General features: G+C 38.3%; 1 protein-coding gene across 1 annotated transcript; it reads right to left on the bottom strand.

The window, feature by feature from the left end:
* Nucleotides 1-1,008: 1,008 nt before the first annotated feature.
* Nucleotides 1,009-2,598, bottom strand: LOC109238200 (agamous-like MADS-box protein AGL27). Its single transcript, XM_019404626.1, has 5 exons — nt 2,466-2,598; nt 2,297-2,396; nt 1,897-1,938; nt 1,482-1,523; nt 1,009-1,369 (listed from the first exon to the last, which is right to left on the bottom strand). The coding sequence occupies exons 1-5, from the start codon at nt 2,498-2,500 to the stop codon at nt 1,253-1,255; spliced, it is 336 nt and encodes a 111-aa protein (XP_019260171.1). The 5' UTR covers nt 2,501-2,598; the 3' UTR covers nt 1,009-1,252.
* Between the last annotated feature and the right edge of the window lie 16,301 nt (nt 2,599-18,899).

Raw genomic sequence — 18,899 nt, 5'->3', positions numbered from 1 at the left:
CTCCACATTGTAACTTCATATTTCACATATTCCCGAATAATGTTTTTTAGGGAAAAAAAAAGTTTCTTTTTTTGTGTTTGATTCCCTTCACTTCTATTATTATCAATTTTTACTTCTCAAAAGTTTGGTCTGACCCAAGAACCGATTGGATCAAAGACAAGTTTTCTACTAAATCTATTTGTCTTTATATAAGTTCTTGACAGCATTAGGTCCTCCTAGCCAACTTTTTTTGTGATAGAAGGTGTCATTTTTAGTGCTCCCTTCCTTTTAATCACTTTATGTGAATGTATTTAATGTGTACCTGGAGTTTAAGAGAGAAAGATAGAGCTTTAGATTATGCCATAATGCTATAAAATTTGAGAAGTTTAAATTTAAGTTGTTTCTAAATGCATGCTAGCTAGTGTTATTTTGCTGGAACAAACGAAAAAGTATTTAAGAAAAGATGCCTTCTTTTGTCACTTTCGATCTAGATGTCTCTTTGTCTACAAAGACCTTTTCAAGTTGTCCATTCTCAGACCTTTACAAGTCCATACAAGAGTTTATTCGTCTACATTCTGAACTAGGGGTGGCAAAATGGTTAAAAAAAAACAATTAACCACCCATATTGTCCACTAAGATATGATTTGGATAATAAACTATTCAAAAACTGATCAAATATGGATAAGAACCATATTATCTATTTGGATAATATGGATAACCAATGGGTCTAACTTTTATATTTGTAAAACCTCAAATTGGGAATTCCTCAAGTTAGGGAGACTAAGAATTCTCCAAAAGTGATCATATGCAAGAAGTTATGGATAATACGGTTACCCATGTTATCCGCCGTATTAAATATGGGTCGACTCGGATAAATTATCCGTTTTTTCATCACCCGTTTTCAACCTGAACTATATCCGACCCGATCCGCCCATTTGTCACTCCTATTCTGGACCATTCGCACAACCTTTTAAACGTGCTACTGCTACAATAATAAAGATCCTCATCACGCTCCGTACACATCTGACGTGGAAAGAACTCATCACGCTCACAACCAATTAATTGGTCTTACAGATGAACATTATTCAAATACTTATTTTTAAAGATTACACCAATATCTTTTATTAATTCTGGAAACTCCTTATTTGCAGTGTTTCAGGTACAGCAGGACACTTGGTACAATTAATGGGAATTTACAAAGTAAAGATGCACCAGATAACCTTGGCAAGTTGTTCCAGTTGAGCCTCAACAGGAAACCTTTCCTGAATTATAACTAGAGGAAATTCAGGGTCGCTTTTTGCTGCCGACAATTCATGCTGGCTGGTGTAAGGTTAGTGAAATCTAAAGCCATCCCATTGTTCACTTCTCTCTTGTTCTTCGTCGTAGCTATCTATGGGGCCATAATATATATGCACATTAGTCATTTGGAGAAACATGGAAGATATCTTTGCAGACTCCACCTATTTTGTGCTAGTGGATAAGAAGATTTATCAAAAACTTACCTGCTTCTCCAGATGTTTGTTTTCTTCACTCAGCAGTTTTTCCTGTATAGAAATTTGTAAGGTGCTGTCAAGAATAGTGTAATGGCAACTTAACATAATATTAGTCTACTAGTGTTGTGAGTTTGCTCCCCCTAACTTATTTTAGTGTAGGAGCTGTATTACTTAAGATTATCTAAGCTTAAGCATTTGACATTAAGATGGCATGCAAGTTCCAGGCAGATACAGGAAACCAAGCCTAGCATATATCAAATATACCATGATGAGAGTCAATATTCAGGGAGTCGGAGACAGAGAGATGATATGGCTCTGATAGAGAAGGGTTCACTAGTTAGAAACACGATAGACCACACTCTTAATTTCAAGAAATGCTTTTCCCATACTAAACATATTTGGGCCAGGAGTAACCGGGACCTACCTTCTCGCGAAGACTTTGGATAGATTCAATCATCAAATGCGTCTGCATAAAACAAACTAGTCAAATCTCCTTCCAAGGATAAACAAATGTCAAAATTTACTAAAAAGAATATGCAAAAATTACGAAGTAGTCAAAATAAATGGAAGTACAAAGAATAGCTTGTGAAACCATAAAAAAATTTCAGGTCCCTGACTTTTGGACAAGAAAACAAATCAAGACAAACTTAAAAATCACAACCCGGTTAAAGATTACAAGAGGTATAAAGAATGAGAACACAACTGAAGTACACTAGCTACGGGGTGTAACGTCTAAAAAACGCGATGTACAGATCAACACCAGAGTTCTAAAAAATGTAAATTTATCTAGGAAAGTAAAAAAGTAGAGAGGAACTTGGTGTGACCTTGCTAGATCTGGCTTGCATTAGAGCAGTTTGCAGTTGGTTTTCCAAATGGACAAGGTCAGTCACACTGAGATCATCAACAGCAGGTTCCTCGAGTTGCCTTTCAAATTGAGACAGAAGATCAGTAGTATTCCTTTCAAGAAATGAAAGAGGAGCATGAGGTCAGTACCTTTCTACCGTTTGTAACAGTTCTCCCACTGTCATGAAGCTTGAATATTTAGAGTGCTATTTCCACCTCACAAGGACAGAAAACTTTCAGCAATCAGAACTTTAAATATTGATCACTACTCTAAACGAATTGATGATAAGTTACTCCATACAAGAATGAACCATAAAATACTGTCAGAGGTTGTCCTTATCAAAAGAAAAATGCTGTCAGGTTTTTTGGTTTNAAAACTTTGAAATTAGTTTTTAAAGTGTGGGGGTGTTTGGCAAAAGTGCAAGTTCCTAAACCCAAAAGGGTAAAAATAGGACCGAAAACCGTTGATTGTGTTTTCATAGGATATGCGACTAATAGTAAAGCATATCGATTTTTGGTTCATAAATCAGAAAATCCCGACATTCATAATAATACGGTTATAGAATCAGATAATGCTGAGTTCTTTGAAAATATATATCCGTATAAAAAGGAATGTGAGTCGATTGGTAAAGGATCTAAACGACCTCGGGAAGAAACAAAAGAAAGTACACTTAACCAGGAGGATCCAAGACGTAGTAAACGTCAAAGAACGTCTACTTCTTTTGGACCAGATTTTGTGACTTTCTTATTGGAAAATGAGCCTCAAACATTTAAAGAAGCTATGTCTTCTTCGGAATCATTGTTATGGAAAGAGGCAGTCAATAGTGAAATAGAATCCATACTGAACAACCATACATGGGAATTGGTTGATCTTCCTCCTGGAAATAAACCGTTGGGTTCTAAATGGATCTTTAAGAGGAAAATGAAAGATGATGGCACTATTGACAAGTATAAGGCAAGACTTGTGGTCAAAGGGTATAGACAACGAGAAGGTCTTGACTATTTTGATACATACTCTCCAGTTACAAGAATTACATCCATACGAATGTTAGTAGCGTTAGCTGCAGTTTATGGTCTTGAAATTCATCAAATGGATGTTAAGACGGCCTTCTTAAATGGAGAGTTGGAGGAAGAAATCTACATGGAACAACCTGAAGGGTTTGTGGTTCCAGGTAAAGAAAAGAAGGTCTGTAGACTTGTTAAGTCCCTTTACGGATTAAAACAAGCACCCAAACAATGGCATGCTAAATTTGACCAAACAATGTTGTCAAATAGATTTAAGATAAATGAATGTGATAAATGTGTGTACATTAAAAATGTTCCAAATCACATAGTCATTGTTTGCTTATATGTGGATGATATGCTCATAATGAGTAATGACATTGCCAACATAAATGCTACTAAGCGTATGCTAACTAGCAAGTTTGATATGAAAGACTTGGGAGTTGCTGATTTAATTCTGGGAATTAAGATTCATAAGACTTCTCAAGGTCTAGCATTGTCACAATCTCATTATATTAAGACAGTACTTGAAAAATTCAAGCATTTGGGCTTTAAAGTTGCAAAGACTCCAATTGATGTGAATCTTGCATTAGCAAAGAACAAAGGCCAGATATAGCTTAATGTACATCATGAATTGTACACGACCAGATATAGCTTGTGCTATAAGTAAATTGAGTCGATATACGAGCAATCCAGGCCAATCTCATTGGATGGCCATGAAACGAGTTTTGGGGTATTTAGTACATACCCAGGACTTTGCTTTGCACTACAATAAATATCCTGCGGTCATTGAGGGATACTGTGATGCAATTGGATCACCGGATCAACTGATTCCAAGTCCACAAGTGGATATGTATTCACTATTGGTGGAGGAGCGGTATCTTGGAAGTCATCCAAACAAACTTGTATTGCCCGCTCTACAATGGAGGCTGAGTTCATAGCCTTGGATAAAGCCGGTGAAGAAGCTGAATGACTCCGAAATTTCTTGGAAGATATTCCATTTTGGCCCAAACCGTTGGCACCAATATGCATACATTGTGATAGTCAAGCGGCAATTGGAAGGGCTGGGAGCATTATGTATAACGGTAAGTCTCGCCATATACGACGAAGACATAAAACCGTTAGACAATTACTCTCTAGAGGAATTATCACAATTGACTATGTAAAGTCAAGTGATCATGTGTCGGATCCACTTACAAAAGGCCTAACTAGAGAGGTAGTTGAGAAGTCATCAAGGGGAATGGGACTGTGGTCGAGAACAAGTCATAGTGGCGGTAACTCTACCTAGAAGACTGGAGATCCCAAGATTTAGGTTCAAGGAGATCAAACAAAGTCATTTATTACGGTTCAACATTGTCAACTAAACTTTTGGTCCATTCTCGTGATGAGACAATGTTCAGTACCAAGGATAAAGCATTAAGGCTTTTTAATGATTTCTAAATTTGATACGGGGTATATCAAATAGTGTATCTACGGGATGACACGTTTAGGAATCACCTATGTAAGTGTGAAGTGTTAGCCGCTTCAAGGAGAACATTGTAAGGCCAGTTCTCTACGCACTTATGAAACCAGGCGGTGTTCATGGCTGAAAAGAACACAACAATGAGAACCAAAGACGGTTAAGGGTTGGTTGTGTGACTTGTGGTTGTCTAGGTATACACTAAAGTTCGACGGTTCAAAGATATCAAATCTACCGATTGATCGAGTATATCCGACATAAGTTCACTACGGAAAGTTCAAAGGGAAACCCACTTATCCAGATGCAATTAATCCTTACTTGCGAATCACACAGTTTTTCATGCATACTTCCGTGATATAGCCATTCCCCATTCATGTGGGGGATTGTTGGGTTTTGGATGTGTTTAATTAATATATTAAATACTTAAAAGAGGGTGAATGGGAAATGGAGGGAAATAAAATTTTTGAGTGAAATTTTAAGTTCCCCCCCTTGGCAAATGGGCATTGTCCCATATTGGAAGAGGAAGAGGTTTTTTATGGGTATATAAGCAATTGCTCTTCTTCTAGCTCTTAAAGAGTTGAGAAGAAGGCAAGCCTCGCGCCGTCGTCGTCGTCGCTCGCTCGGCTCGGCTTCGGCTTCGGCTTCGGCTACGGCTACGGCTTCGGCTTCGGCTTCGGCTTCGGCTTCGGATTCGGATTCGGATTTGGATTTGGTCAAATGATCGATTGATTGATTAACTTTTTGGACCAAATTTATTTGTTAATAGTAAAATATTAACAGAAATGTTATTAAATATTTATTTTAATAACAAAATATTAATATTAAATATTAACATTAAATCCAATCCGTTTTTCTGTTTTGGTATCTTCAATTTTCCCTCTTTATTTTCCCTCTTTATTATTGAGTAAATGGCCATTTATGTAATGGCATTTATGCTGTGGGCGTTTTGCATAAACAGCCATTCTGAAGAGTTGCACCTCTTCAGATTTCAGCCTAACTTTGGCTATAAATACAACACTATTCTGCTCAGAATTTCACTACGATTTTCTGAGTTTCTTCTCCTTCTTCTGCATACTTTTAGCATCAAACAAAGCAAAAAGTAAGTGTGATTTGCTACCGAACTTTGTGTTCGCTGAAACACTGGGGTTTGAAGTACCACTACACCAGTGTGTAATTCGTTCTATCCTGGGAGGAAATAATCCATAACCTTGGGTACTAGGAGGGGATTAAATTCCTTAAGGAAACACTGTGAATTCAGTGGGCTCGAATTGGTTTTATGTCATTTCTGTTTATGTTCATTTCTGTTTATACTCATTTATATTTCCAGAATTATTTTACAAATACAGTCTACTAACATGCTCTTCCTCTAAAGGATTTCCTCTGCCTCTACCAAATAATCCTTGTGTCCTCTAAGCTTGAAAATCCATGGTTTGTGTATAGTGGCGAGGCAATCACAAATTACCTTGAATTTTTTATATACTCATCAACAATTTTTTTATCCCATTTCAATACTATGAATTTGTTGCTTCAACTGAAATTCTTTATCTTTGCTAGCTTGTAGGTAATTGTCTCCAAGACTCTGCCAAATTTACTTGGCTTAATTGCACTCAATAGTGACGAACATTGATTCTTCCGTCATAGTTCTAATGAGCCAACATCTAACCAAGTCATCCCTTTCTTCCCATTCTAGGAAATTTGGCTTCGGGTTTTGTTCCTCCTTTCCGTTCATTACAACTGGTGATGGTGGGTCTTTCACTACAACATCGCCAACTTTCAGGGTCTGCATCAATAGAGTTATTTGGCTTTCCCAAACTAGGTAGTTTGAGAGTTTTCATTTTATGGGACATATGGCTATGGGTAAGGCGGCGCACAGGCTACCCTTCCCAGACCTTACTTGTGGAATTATACTGTATTTGTTGTTGTTGTAGTTATTGTTGGAACATATGACTATGAGTTGATAAAGAGAGGCTACAAAGAGAGAGAGAGAGGAGATGGAGGTCTAATGAGCTATGTAATAGTCATGACCCAAGTTAACTTAACTGTAGTTAGGACTTCTTGTAACTGTAGTTAGTTATTAGTAGTTACCTGTAATTAGTAGTTAATGGTTAGTTAACTACAGTTAGTGATTAGGCGGTTATATTAGGTACTACTATAGCTTGTACAGTACAATTCATTCTTGCAGAGCTATGAGAAAAGCTTCTTTCTCTCTTCTCTATTTTTTCTCTCTGTAAGAGAGATTATCATTCTCAGATCCACAAAATTTACAAGGTCAATGTACTAGGCATTGAAGCGTAGATTAGGGTTCAGGATATAGATTTATTTTTATTAGAACCAAAGTTCCGATACCATGAAGAAATTACACAAACTGAAATGTTAAACAATGTATTGTGTTTTATTGCTTGTGTTCTTCACGTTCTACACCAACAACTTTCCTCTCCTTTTATACACATAGATGATCTACATAATTCAATTACTAATTCTATCCAACTCCACAATCTCGTTTCTAGACTCCTTGACTTACATGCAATTAGATTCCTCTCTTAACTCGCTTTCAGAAAGTAGGGTATGTGGCACAACTTAACAAGAAGATGAGAAACGGTTATTGTAACAAGTTCATTGTCGAGATATTGGATAAGGCGGTTGATCAACTTTGGACTGATTACAAAGCTAAGTTCGATCTTATTCGAAACCACTTCCTAAAGATTGTTAATCCAAAGTAGAAATAGATAAAGAAGCTATCTATTGTTCTAGGAGCTTAGGCATCAGTATAATATTTAAAAGAATCAATTGTCTATGCATATACAGAAATATGTTAAAAAGATAAATAAGTGATTGGATTATGTTTATGAACCGCAGTAGCTAGCATGCAAAGTTTGTAGTATATGTAAAATGGTTTACTCCTTCCGGTCCACGATAAGTGATCATTTTACCTTTTTATTTTTGTCCAAAATGTATGTCCATTTACATAATCAAGAAGGAATTAATTTTATTTTTCCAACGTTTATCCTTATTTACATATTCCAATGTGGCAAGGTAACAATTAATTAAGGTTAATTTAGTGAATACATTATTTTTTCTCTAGAAGTTCTTATTTCCTTAATGGGTGTGCCAAAGATAAAATGATCATTTATTTAGGACCAGAGGGAGTAATTAATTAGTATACCTTACCGAATTTTAACAAGGTTCCAATTGGCCCGTTAATGATGTATACGGTCAAAATCGGGCTTGCCTAATTTTGTATGACTAACTGAAATCGGGGTGGCAGATCAAGGCTCGGCCTCGGTAATATCGGACCATAGTACGGAGATGGATTGGTAAGCTCGTGGATCAATGGCCGATCGAGACCAGCCGTGATTGAGACCGAAACGAGAAAGAGATCGAGCGAGATCGAAAGAAGCCTGCTAGGTCGAATAACTGAAAGCCGGGATATCCGTGATCGGGTAAGGATCGTGACGGAAATACCGGCACGTATCGAGTCAGGACCGGTTATTTAGCCTATCATGGGATTTGCTTCTGTAATTAGAATTATACCATAAATAGGATTCCTCTGCTATATAACGAGGATCCTAATCGTTTTGTAATCATATGTTATTCACGCATAATCAAGCAATATACTACATTTTTCTCTCTTAAAGCTCTCTTAAGCTCTGCTGCTCAGTTCATACTTATTTAGCATACCCTGTTGTACGAGGGCGATCTAGCTCGAAGGTCATAATAGCTCATCATATTAGTTTGCTTTATTTTCAGTTAATTTCTAGCATTAATTCTCATATTTCTCAGTTTGTGCCAAGTAAAATCACGTATCCTTAAAACCACTTATAAGTTTAATTATTATCCAATTTTAAGGGTAAATAGTTTAGCGCCCACTGTGGAGCTAAGGATAATAATGATTGCCTGGTACAAATTTTCCTAACACACACTATTTTACGCTTGTTCTTTGAAGTGTCTTTGATTAAAGATTGAAAGATGTCAAACTCTCAGTCAGCACCTCAACACATTAAAAATGATCTCAGCCAACACGGCGAGAATGAGAAGATTGCACCAGGAAACATTGCACCCCCTGCTGGCCTCGATAGAGTTCCGGCTGCAGACCCAATTGACGTCAATTCGCATGTAGCCATCAATAGAAATGTGACCGTCGATCCTGAAAGCAACGTTCGTGGGGGTACCCGATCAGCTACGCAAAATGCGCATGGCGGTAAAGATGGCGGGATCAGCCTGCGAGTAATCTTCGAAATGTTACAGGCCCAGCAGGCAGCAATAGCTCAGCTCCAATATCAAAACCACACGCCGAGCAGGGTCGAACTCGAGCCGTCCCAAGAAATTGTGCACAGGGTCGAATCGACTTCGAGAAAATCGAATGAGAAGGAATCGGAGACAAATCCCGCTATCCTAATGATGCTCGAAGAGTTGACGAAGCGGATCGAGACGGGAGAAAAGAAGATCGAGGAAACTCATAAGAAGGTGGAAACCTATAACTCCAGGGTCGATCAAATCCGGGGGGCACCTCCGATATTGAAAGGATTAGATTCTAAAAAGTTTGTGCAAAAACCCTTCCCCCTCAAGTGCGGCTCCGAAGCCAATCCCCAAGAAGTTCCGTATGCCCGAGATTCCTAAGTATAACTGTAAGGCCCTGGAAAATTTTGCTAAGTAATTTAAGATTTCGTGGTGCCAAGGTAGGCTAATTATTTTATTTTGTGTGCAAATGAGGATTCATGATATAATGGATATCAATTGGACAATTTAATAAGCGTATAAGTCATATTATAAGTGAACTGGGGTCTAAGGAGAGGCCTATGTCTAAGCCAAGTTGGAAAATTTCATAATAGACTAAAGTTGTAAATGAGTACGCACAAGACCTCACTTTGGACAAGCATATCTCCATTAATATAAGGTTTTGTGTGATGCACAACCTATCAAATTAAATCACTTTGAGTCTAGTTTCCAACGCATCAAACCGTTTGTCATTTGGAGCTGTATACAGAAAGTTTTGACCATTTTACCGGACCTGTGTCAGATGCGCGTCCGCGGTGCGACCGCGGGAAAACTGGAAGTTTCTGCCTCCGAATGCGGCCCGAGCGCGGTAAGAACGCGGCCACCGCGTCCCGGGCGCGATTTGACCGCGGTCGCGCGCCTAGCAGCCCTATAAATACCCCAAGACTGGGTATGGAGAGTCTCTAAGTCATTTTTTTGAGCTAGGGCTTGCTTTATCAAGGGGAATCCGTCCCATACTTCCCTCCTATGATCCAAGGTAATGTTTTTGGAGTATTTTGAGTTGATTACTACTCCTAAACACTTATATTAACAAGGATTGATCTTGAAAATCCATAGATTCCCATTCAAATCCCTAAATTGATCAAGAATACTACAAGTGGGGATTCTCAAGATTCTTACTACAAGAGATATGTCTATCACCTCTAACTACTCTATGGTGATTATTTATGTATGATATATACGTTAGAACTCATGGGATGGTAATTGGAAGCCATAAGTGCCTGACCTAGGTTGTGTTGGTGTTGTAGAGATTGTGAGATGGGTTATTGGGGTATGATTCTTGGGTGTAATAGTATTATGTATACATGCATGTACAAATTAGGTTTGTGGGAAGATTGTTGAACATAAATAAGTAAAGATTGGGTTGGGGAATGAAGGAAATCTTGTAAAAGAGATTTGAAATCAAGATGCTCAACTAGTATTTGATAAAATGCTCAAATGAGCTGAAACGATGAATACCTTCCTAATTTGTGTTCAATTTTGTTATGTCTCAAAGTAGATTGGGATTGCTAGAATTTCCAAAACATCGTAGTAACATAAGGAAAGCTTAAACAAGGTATGTATGGCTAAAAACCCCTCTTCTTAGAAATTGAGCTCCCATGGTGCCCACAAAAAATTGTAAGTCCGGAATTTGATTGACGTAGTATTTGATATTGCAAAGGAATTGGTGTTGCAAGAATATATGTGAAAAGTGTGTCCCAAGATGTTCAATATGTTATTCTTGATAAATTGGTGATATGTGAAGAATGTGAACTATATGCTAAATTGCCTAGATTTCAAGTCAAGTTTAAATTGTGATTATTATGCCAAATCATGTGAATCTCTCTCTATGCTTACAACTTGAATTACTCTTGTATGTGCCCATTACCTTAAATTGAAAGCTTGATGTTGAAAGTGAAAGAGATGTGGAATGTGAGTTGTGAAATGTGGCCTAGCGCCAAGCATAATGTGAAAATTGTGACCCTAAGTGCCTATGAGTTGATACATGTGAAACGAAAGATTGAAGTGAGATGATTAGTGAAATAATGGTAACGTCTCGGGGAGACGGCTTAGCCGATCGGGCCGTGATTGGACGCCATGTTATAAACACATGGTGGTAATGTATTGATAATTGGAACTGAAAAAAGTGAGAATGAAATAATGGTAACATCTCGGGGAGACGGCTTAGCCGATCGGGCCGTGATCGGACTCCGCTCAAGAAAGCGGTGGTATTGTGAACGATGATGCAACAATATGGAATGCCCCAAACTAAAGTTATGGAAATTGTGTGAAAGCTATGTGATCTCTTATTTGTATTTGATGATGTGGTGATTGTTTAAAAGCTTTGTTGATCCTTATGATTTCATTATTCTTGTATGGTTGTTCTTTCTAATGAGATGGTGTTTAGTTATACATACTCGTGCTATCCGATGGCACTAACGTCCCTTTTGCCGGGGGCGCTACGTCTTTAAATGGATGTAGGTGTTTCTATAGCAGGCAGTGTTGGTCGCAGCTAGTGCCGCATCATCCTTTCAGCTGACTTGGTGAGCCCCACTTCGTTTCGGGGTCCTGTTTCATCTGTTTATCATGTACTTTGTATTTGAGGTATAGCCGGAGCCTTGTTACCGGCATTTCCATATTACATTACTCTTCAGTTGTGTTTAGAGGCTCCGTAGACAGGTTGTGGGTAGTGTCGGGCATTGGAATTAAAGTAGAAATATTGATATTTGGCATAGATTTATAAAACATGTAATATTTTGATAATTATGATTTAAGATGCTAATGGAATTGAAATGGAAGTTGTAATTGAAATACTTACTAAGTATGATTAGTGGAGTCTATCTCCTATTTATTCATGAATTAGTTTGGGTAGAATGAAACCTAACAGGCTTGCTCAGTCGGGTTTACTCGGTTGAGCGCCGGTCGCGCTCCTCGGATTTTGGGGCGCGACAAACTTAGTATCAGAGCCTAAGGTTTTGAAGTGTCCTAGGATGTCTCGGAGTCGTGTCTAGTAGAGTCCTTCTTATCGGTGTGTAGTCGACCACATCTATAAGTTGGAGGCTATTCGGACATTTAGGAATTTCACCCTTCTTTGATACTCCAGATCGTGCAGTAGAGCTCAAGATAGGGAGCTAATTTCCATTCTATGTCTCAATCTCAAGATGAGTAATTCATGATTTTGGAAGCAGTAGGGAGGGAATAAACCCACCATTGAATATGAGGGATATTGCCCAAGCTTTTGTTAGGAGAATGTATCGATCCATGGAGGGATCGGTAGAACTTGTTGCTAAGGGGAGTACCCTTGTTCCTATTAATGTCACTGCACCACCAGATAATGTAGTATATAAGTATGTTACCAACGTGCGTTAGGGATGTGGAGTCGAGGGGCATCGATTGAGTTATTGCACTATCAACCTAAACCCACCAAGTAAGTCATCCCTAGTACATCATTATGAACAACACAAAAATTTTACTTATTGTATGTCTACATCCATATTGAAGAGTCCTCATAAACATGGTATTAATAAGATGTGAGTCACAAAAACTTGTGTGTAACTACTCCTTGAAGGAGACATATTGTTCGTGAATCCACTCTATCACAAATTCTCTTATTTACATCCTCTTGTGGAATTAAGTTCTACAAATACGTCCTTGAATGGAGTTATAATTCTAGGATTAATACTTCCCACTTTCTTTCCCAAATTCTCAACAGGGGGCTACGTCCGATGAATTTGTTACAAAATATTTTTATGGACAACGTCTGCTCATTTGTGCCTATGCATGCACCGTCGTAAAGTTTACCTATGTGGTGTCAAGTTCCATGTAAAGCATCCCAGTGTTGCGATCCTTCTCGAGTCACTATTTTACTCACTTGTGAATATGGCTTATATGGTTTGAACAATCACTCTACTCTCTTGCGAGTATCATCATGAAAGCTTCTCAATATCTAGTAACATAAGAGCACAACTTAGCACCTATCACATGAGTGCATGTCAATCAAAATGGTCATCGTGTGCATAAAGTCTCTCTGAAAGTTGGGATCCTCACATCCCCGTCATAGGAAGATCTTGTGTCGCCATCTTAGTATAACTTTCGTGTCCACTTGGGGCATCCCATAGTAAGTAGCTCACTTTGTTCCTAGTATCGCGGTGGCCCGTGGCGTGGTCGTGTATTGCAGTTGGGAGTTAATATAGCAGGAGTATGTCCAGCTCATAACAAATGTTTATTTTCTCTTTACACCTCCACAACATGTGATAATTGTGTTCCTTAGTTAGTGAATTCATTGTGCTAGTTTCCCCACACGTATTCGATAACCATGAGAGAACATATCCTTCTATGTGTCATTGTAACACTTTCTTTCTCGTAAGGACTGTTACTAGGCTCTCTGTCAAGACCAAGCGCACCTTTGGAGGTTATCGTAGAACAACGCCCATTTCTCCTATTTTCTGCCTTTCATTAGCATCTGGGTATTTCTCAGGTCAAAATCCATGGAGAACTCATTATGAACATCTGCAAACCTTCCATGATTATTTAATACTATCTCATTGTATTCCCACCTCACTTCAAGTTCATCAAGGGTTGATAGCATGCCGAAATTGCTGAGATTGAATGATCTCCTTTCGATAATGGATTATCTACGCATGTGCTAGTCCAACGATCTGCTTATCAGTCTAACTCTCACCTTCTGGTTTTGGGTTGACCAAGGAGAAATACACCTAGTAACACATTCGTATGTCAAAGCTTTTCTCTTAGTCAAGTCTTATAGCGTCTTCCAATTTGGCTGGTAATAGCTGGTTGTGTAGAAGTGTGTTGTAGTGCTTCATTGTGAAGTAGAGTTGCTAAACATAATTGGATTTTTGAATTCTGGAGCTATACATCACGTGAATACATACAGAGATCTTCTTTCAAAAAAAAAAATTAGCTTCTCGAAATCCCTTATATTACCACTCTTCCTAGTGGTTACAATGTAAAGGTTACTTCCATAGGCTCTCTCACTTTCTTTTCATCTACCTTGCATCATGTGTCGTTTCTCCATATTTTTCAATACGATCTTATCTCATTTTCTCGACTAGCTATCCAACTATATGAGTCGATTCAATTCACCTCACTTTTATGTACTCTACAAGCCCCTCTTTCCTAAAAAGGACACTGGAAGTGGGTAAATTCCCCTGTACTATAGACTTCTAATGTCTTCAACTCAGATTAAGCTTGTTGGTTCCAAATGGTGCTCTTTAGTTTTGCTGCCCTACTATCTATTTCATCTGACAACTCTCATTGTAAAACTCATTTTATGTTTTATGGCATTAAAGAGGAAGTCTTATAGCATCAAGGATGGGGACATATTCCTTTTGTTAGAATAAATAAATATTGTTGGTATTCCTTGTAGATGTTCTTCTAACAACCATTTACCTGCTCTGCTTGTCCCTGTGACTAGATAACCTAGATTACTTTTCCCCGATAAATGCATTAAGACGTCTCATTCTTTCAAACTTATCCACGTAGGCACTTTGAGGCCTTGTTTTATACCAACTCGTAATGGTTTTAAGTACTTTCTCGCCATTGTTAACGATTTTGTAGGGCTACGTGGGCTTGTCTCATGAGTTCCAAAAGTAATGATTTCCCCTAAGTTCAAACTTATATTGCCATGATTTCAAACAAAAGTGCATTCCCTTTTCAAAAGTCTTAAATGGGTCGGATTGGATGGGTTACGTGATCTTCTGCTCACTCGGCTTCTAGGATTATTGACAACGTCATTGTCATGAGCGGGAAATTTTGCTACCCGTGTCATTTCACCTCCTTAAGGAGGATAGGAGTTTTAATTGTCTTTCCTCCCAGAGCGTTACGTCAACCATTAAAACCCCTCTAACCAATACATGATTTCACCTCCTAGCTATGTGGTTTCACTCGTGAAAGGTTGAGATTAGATGCCTTCAGATTTTTTGCACATATAATGAGCATATTGATTTGGAAGACTAGTTGTCGTATCTTTAATTCTCTCATATAGGGTCAATTATCAGGAAGGGTTAAGCTGTTTGAAGCATGATAATCTCATAAGTGTTCCACTTTATTCCATCCTCATGGGCTTGTGGCATAGATTCCTTGTGTCAATTAACGAAAGGAGTGCAATTCAACTTCATGAGTTTTGAATCCCATATCGCATTCAAGGTGCCAGAGTATTCTTATTCTTGATAAACGGATTTTCCCTACACTCCAGGAGACGACAGGGTCACGTACTTGAATATTCCTCCTTAATGGTTCCTATTGCAAATGTACGAGTTACCCCTATGCCTTATTTGTCTAATAATTGATGTCGTCACAATGATTAACCATATCAGTATTATTAGTAGTAATATTTGTGTCTATTAGCATATAACCTCATGAAATACTCTGCTCAGCACATTAATGGATTCCTGAATAATTCTAGCCTGATCTTGAACTCTGTTGTTCCTCATTGTATTAGATCCATTGGGTATTGTAGGTTCAAACAAGTCAAAGAGGAAGCTTCGCAGTGTGATCACATATATTTGATAGGTAATTTTATGGTCAGTTTATGATAGCACGTATTAGAGTAACTGTTGAAGGTCATCAAAGGTTTAGTGTGAGTGTTCGCCTAGAGATTTAGAGTTTTGGAGCGTGAACAGGTTATTCTCAATATTTTCCCCTGAAGATGTTATGTGAGTTGATAATGAAGGTTGCATAAGGGTATTTCACATTAGGCCGCACTAGGAGTTTGAAGTTTCCCCGTAGTTGTTCGCCATATATTTGGTGTATTCACATGTCTATGTCTAAGAAGGTTGTTGGAGATCCTTTGCGTATCATTCCGGTGGAAATTATTGAAGGTGAAGTTAATGGATAGTTAGCTTATACGAGGTATCTAGCTGTCATCCTTGTTAGATAAGTTTGGAGGTTGGGATTGTTTCCGTAAATGTGTCATGGCAAAGCTTATAAGTCGAGGAGGCCACCTTGAAGGCCGAAAGTGCCGTGGAAAGAAAATATTCTCGATTGATTGTATAACAATTGGTTTTGATTTAAAAGGTACCTTATAGGTATTGTGATTTAAAAATGTGCTGTCCATATTCAGGTATCATTATGATAATGTAGTGCTTGTAATTGTGAGATTAGTATTGTTGATATATACATTGTGGTGCTTTGCCGAGTTGAGGATAAGTTGTTAGGATGGTCTTGGTGGTTCTCTAGCAGGTGGATAGGCCTAGTTACAAAGGAGACTCTGCCGAAATTTCTGAAAAATTTGGGGGTTAGTCTAAATTTAGGGAATTGAGGTAGGTGGAAAAAAAAAGGGGGGGATATATTGTGTTAAGCGTTTAGGGCGGACTCTACTCCTCATTCGAGGATGAATAATCCTAAGGGGGGGAGACTGTAAGGCCCCGAAAAATTTTGCTAAGTAATTTAAGATTTCGTGGTGCCAAGGTAGGCTAATTATTTTATTTTGTGTGCAAATGAGGATTCATGATATAAGGGATATCAATTGGACATGTTAATAAGCGTATAAGTCATATTATAAGTGAATTGGGGTCTAAGGAGGGGCCTATGTCTAAGCCAAGTTGGAAAATTTCATAATAGACTAAAGTTGTAAATGAGTACGCACAAGACCTCAATTTGGACAAGCATATCTCCATTTATATAAGTTTTTGTGTGATGCCAAACCTATCAAATTAAAGCTCTTTGAGTCTAGTTTCCAACGCATCAAACCGTTTGTCATTTGGAGGTGTATACAGAAATTTATGACCATTTTACCGGACTTGTGTCAGACGCGCGGCCGCGGCGCGGCCGCGGGAAAACTGCAAGTTTCTGCCTCCGAGCGCGGGCACCGCGTCCCGGGCACGGTTTGACCGCGGTCGCGCGCCTAGCAGCCCTATAAATACCCCAAGACCGGGTATGGAGAGTTTCTAAGTCATTTTTTGAGCTAGGGCTTGCTTTATCAAGGGGAATCCGTCCCGTACTTCCCTCCTATGATCCAAGGTAATGTTTTTGGAGTATTTTGAGTTGATTACTACTCCTAAACACTTATACTAACAAGGATTGATCTTGAAAATCCATAGATTCCCATTCAAATCCCTAAATTGATCAAGAACACTACAAGTGGGGATTCTCAAGATTCTTACTACAAGAGGTATGTCTATCACCTCTAACTACTCTATGGTAATTATTTATGTATTATATATACGTTAGAACTCATGGGATGGTGATTGGAAGCCATAAGTGCCTAACCTAGGTTGTGTTGGTGTTGTAGAGATTGTGAGATGGGTTATTGGTGTAATAGTATTATGTATACATGCATGTACAAATTAGGTTTGTGGGAAGATTGTTGAACATAAATAAGTAAAGATTGGGTTGGGGAATGAAGGAAATCTTGTAAAAGAGATTTGAAATCAAGATGCTCAACTAGTATTTAATAAAATGCTCAAATGAGCTGAAACCATGAATGCCTTCCTAATTTGTGTTCAATTTTGTTATGTCTCAAACTAGATTGGGATTGCTAGAATTTTCGGAACGTCGTAGTAACTTAAGGAAAGCTTAAACATGGTATGTATGGCTAAAACCCCCTCTTCTTAGAAATTGAGCTCCCATGGTGCCCACGTAAAATTGTAAGTCCGGAATTTGATTGACGTAGTATTTCATATTTCAAAGGAATTGGTGTTGCAAGAATATATGTGAAAAGTGTGTCCCAAGATGTTCAATATGCTATTCTTGATAAATTGGTGATATGTGAAGAATGTGAACTATATGCTAAATTGCCTAGATTTCAAGTCAAGTTTAAATTGTGATTATTATGCTAAATCATGTGAATCTCTCTCTATGCTTACAACTTGAATCGCTCTTGTATGTGCCCATTACCTTAAATTGAAAGCTTGATGTTGAAAGTGAAAGAGATGTGGAATGTGAGTTGTGAAATGTGGCCTAGAGCCAAGTATAATGTGAAAATTGTGGCGCTAAGTGCCTATGAGTTGATACATGTGAAACCAAAGATTGAAGTGAGATGATTAATGAAATAATGGTAACGTCTCGGGGAGGCGACTTAGCCGATCGGGTCGTGATCGGACGCCATGTTATACACACATGGTGGTAATGTATTGATAATTAGAACTGGAAAGTGAGAATGAAATAATGGTAACGTCTCGGGGAGACGGCTTAGCCGATTGGGCCGTGATCGGACTCCGCTCAAGAAAGCGGTGGTATTGTGAACGATGATGCAACAATATGGAATGCCCCAAACTAAAGTTATGGAAATTGTGTGAAAGCTATGTGATCTCTTATTTGTATTTGATGATGTAGTGATTGTTTAAAAGCTTTGTTGATCCTTATGATTTCTTTATTCTTGTATGGTTGTTCTTTCTAATGAGATGGTGTTTAGTTATACATACTAGTGTTATCCGATGGCACTAACGTCCCTTTTACCGGGGGCGATACGTCTTTAAATGGATGTAGGTGTTTCTATAGCAGGCAGTGTTGGTCGCAGCTAGTGCCGCATCATCCTTTCAGCTGACTTGGTGAGCCCCACTTCGTTTCGGGGTCCTGTTTCATCTGTTTATCATGTACTTTGTATTTGAGGTATAGTCGGAGCCTTGTTACCGGCATTTCCATATTACATTACTCTTCAGTTGTGTTTAGAGGCTCCGTAGACAGGTTGTGGGTAGTGTCGGGTATTGGAATTAAAGTAGAAATATTGATGTTTGGCAAAGATTTATAAAACTTGTAATATTTTGATAATTATGATTTAAGCTGCTAATGGAAATGAAATGGAAGTTGTTAATGAAATACTTACTAAGTATGATTAATGGAGTCCATCTCCTATTTATTCATGAATTAGTTTGGGTAGAATGACACCTAACAGGCTTGCTCAGTCGGGT

Source organism: Nicotiana attenuata, unplaced genomic scaffold (assembly GCF_001879085.1).
Source record: "Nicotiana attenuata strain UT unplaced genomic scaffold, NIATTr2, whole genome shotgun sequence".
NCBI classification, from domain to species: Eukaryota; Viridiplantae; Streptophyta; class Magnoliopsida; order Solanales; family Solanaceae; genus Nicotiana; species Nicotiana attenuata.
This window is presented reverse-complemented; position numbering and strand designations above follow the sequence as displayed.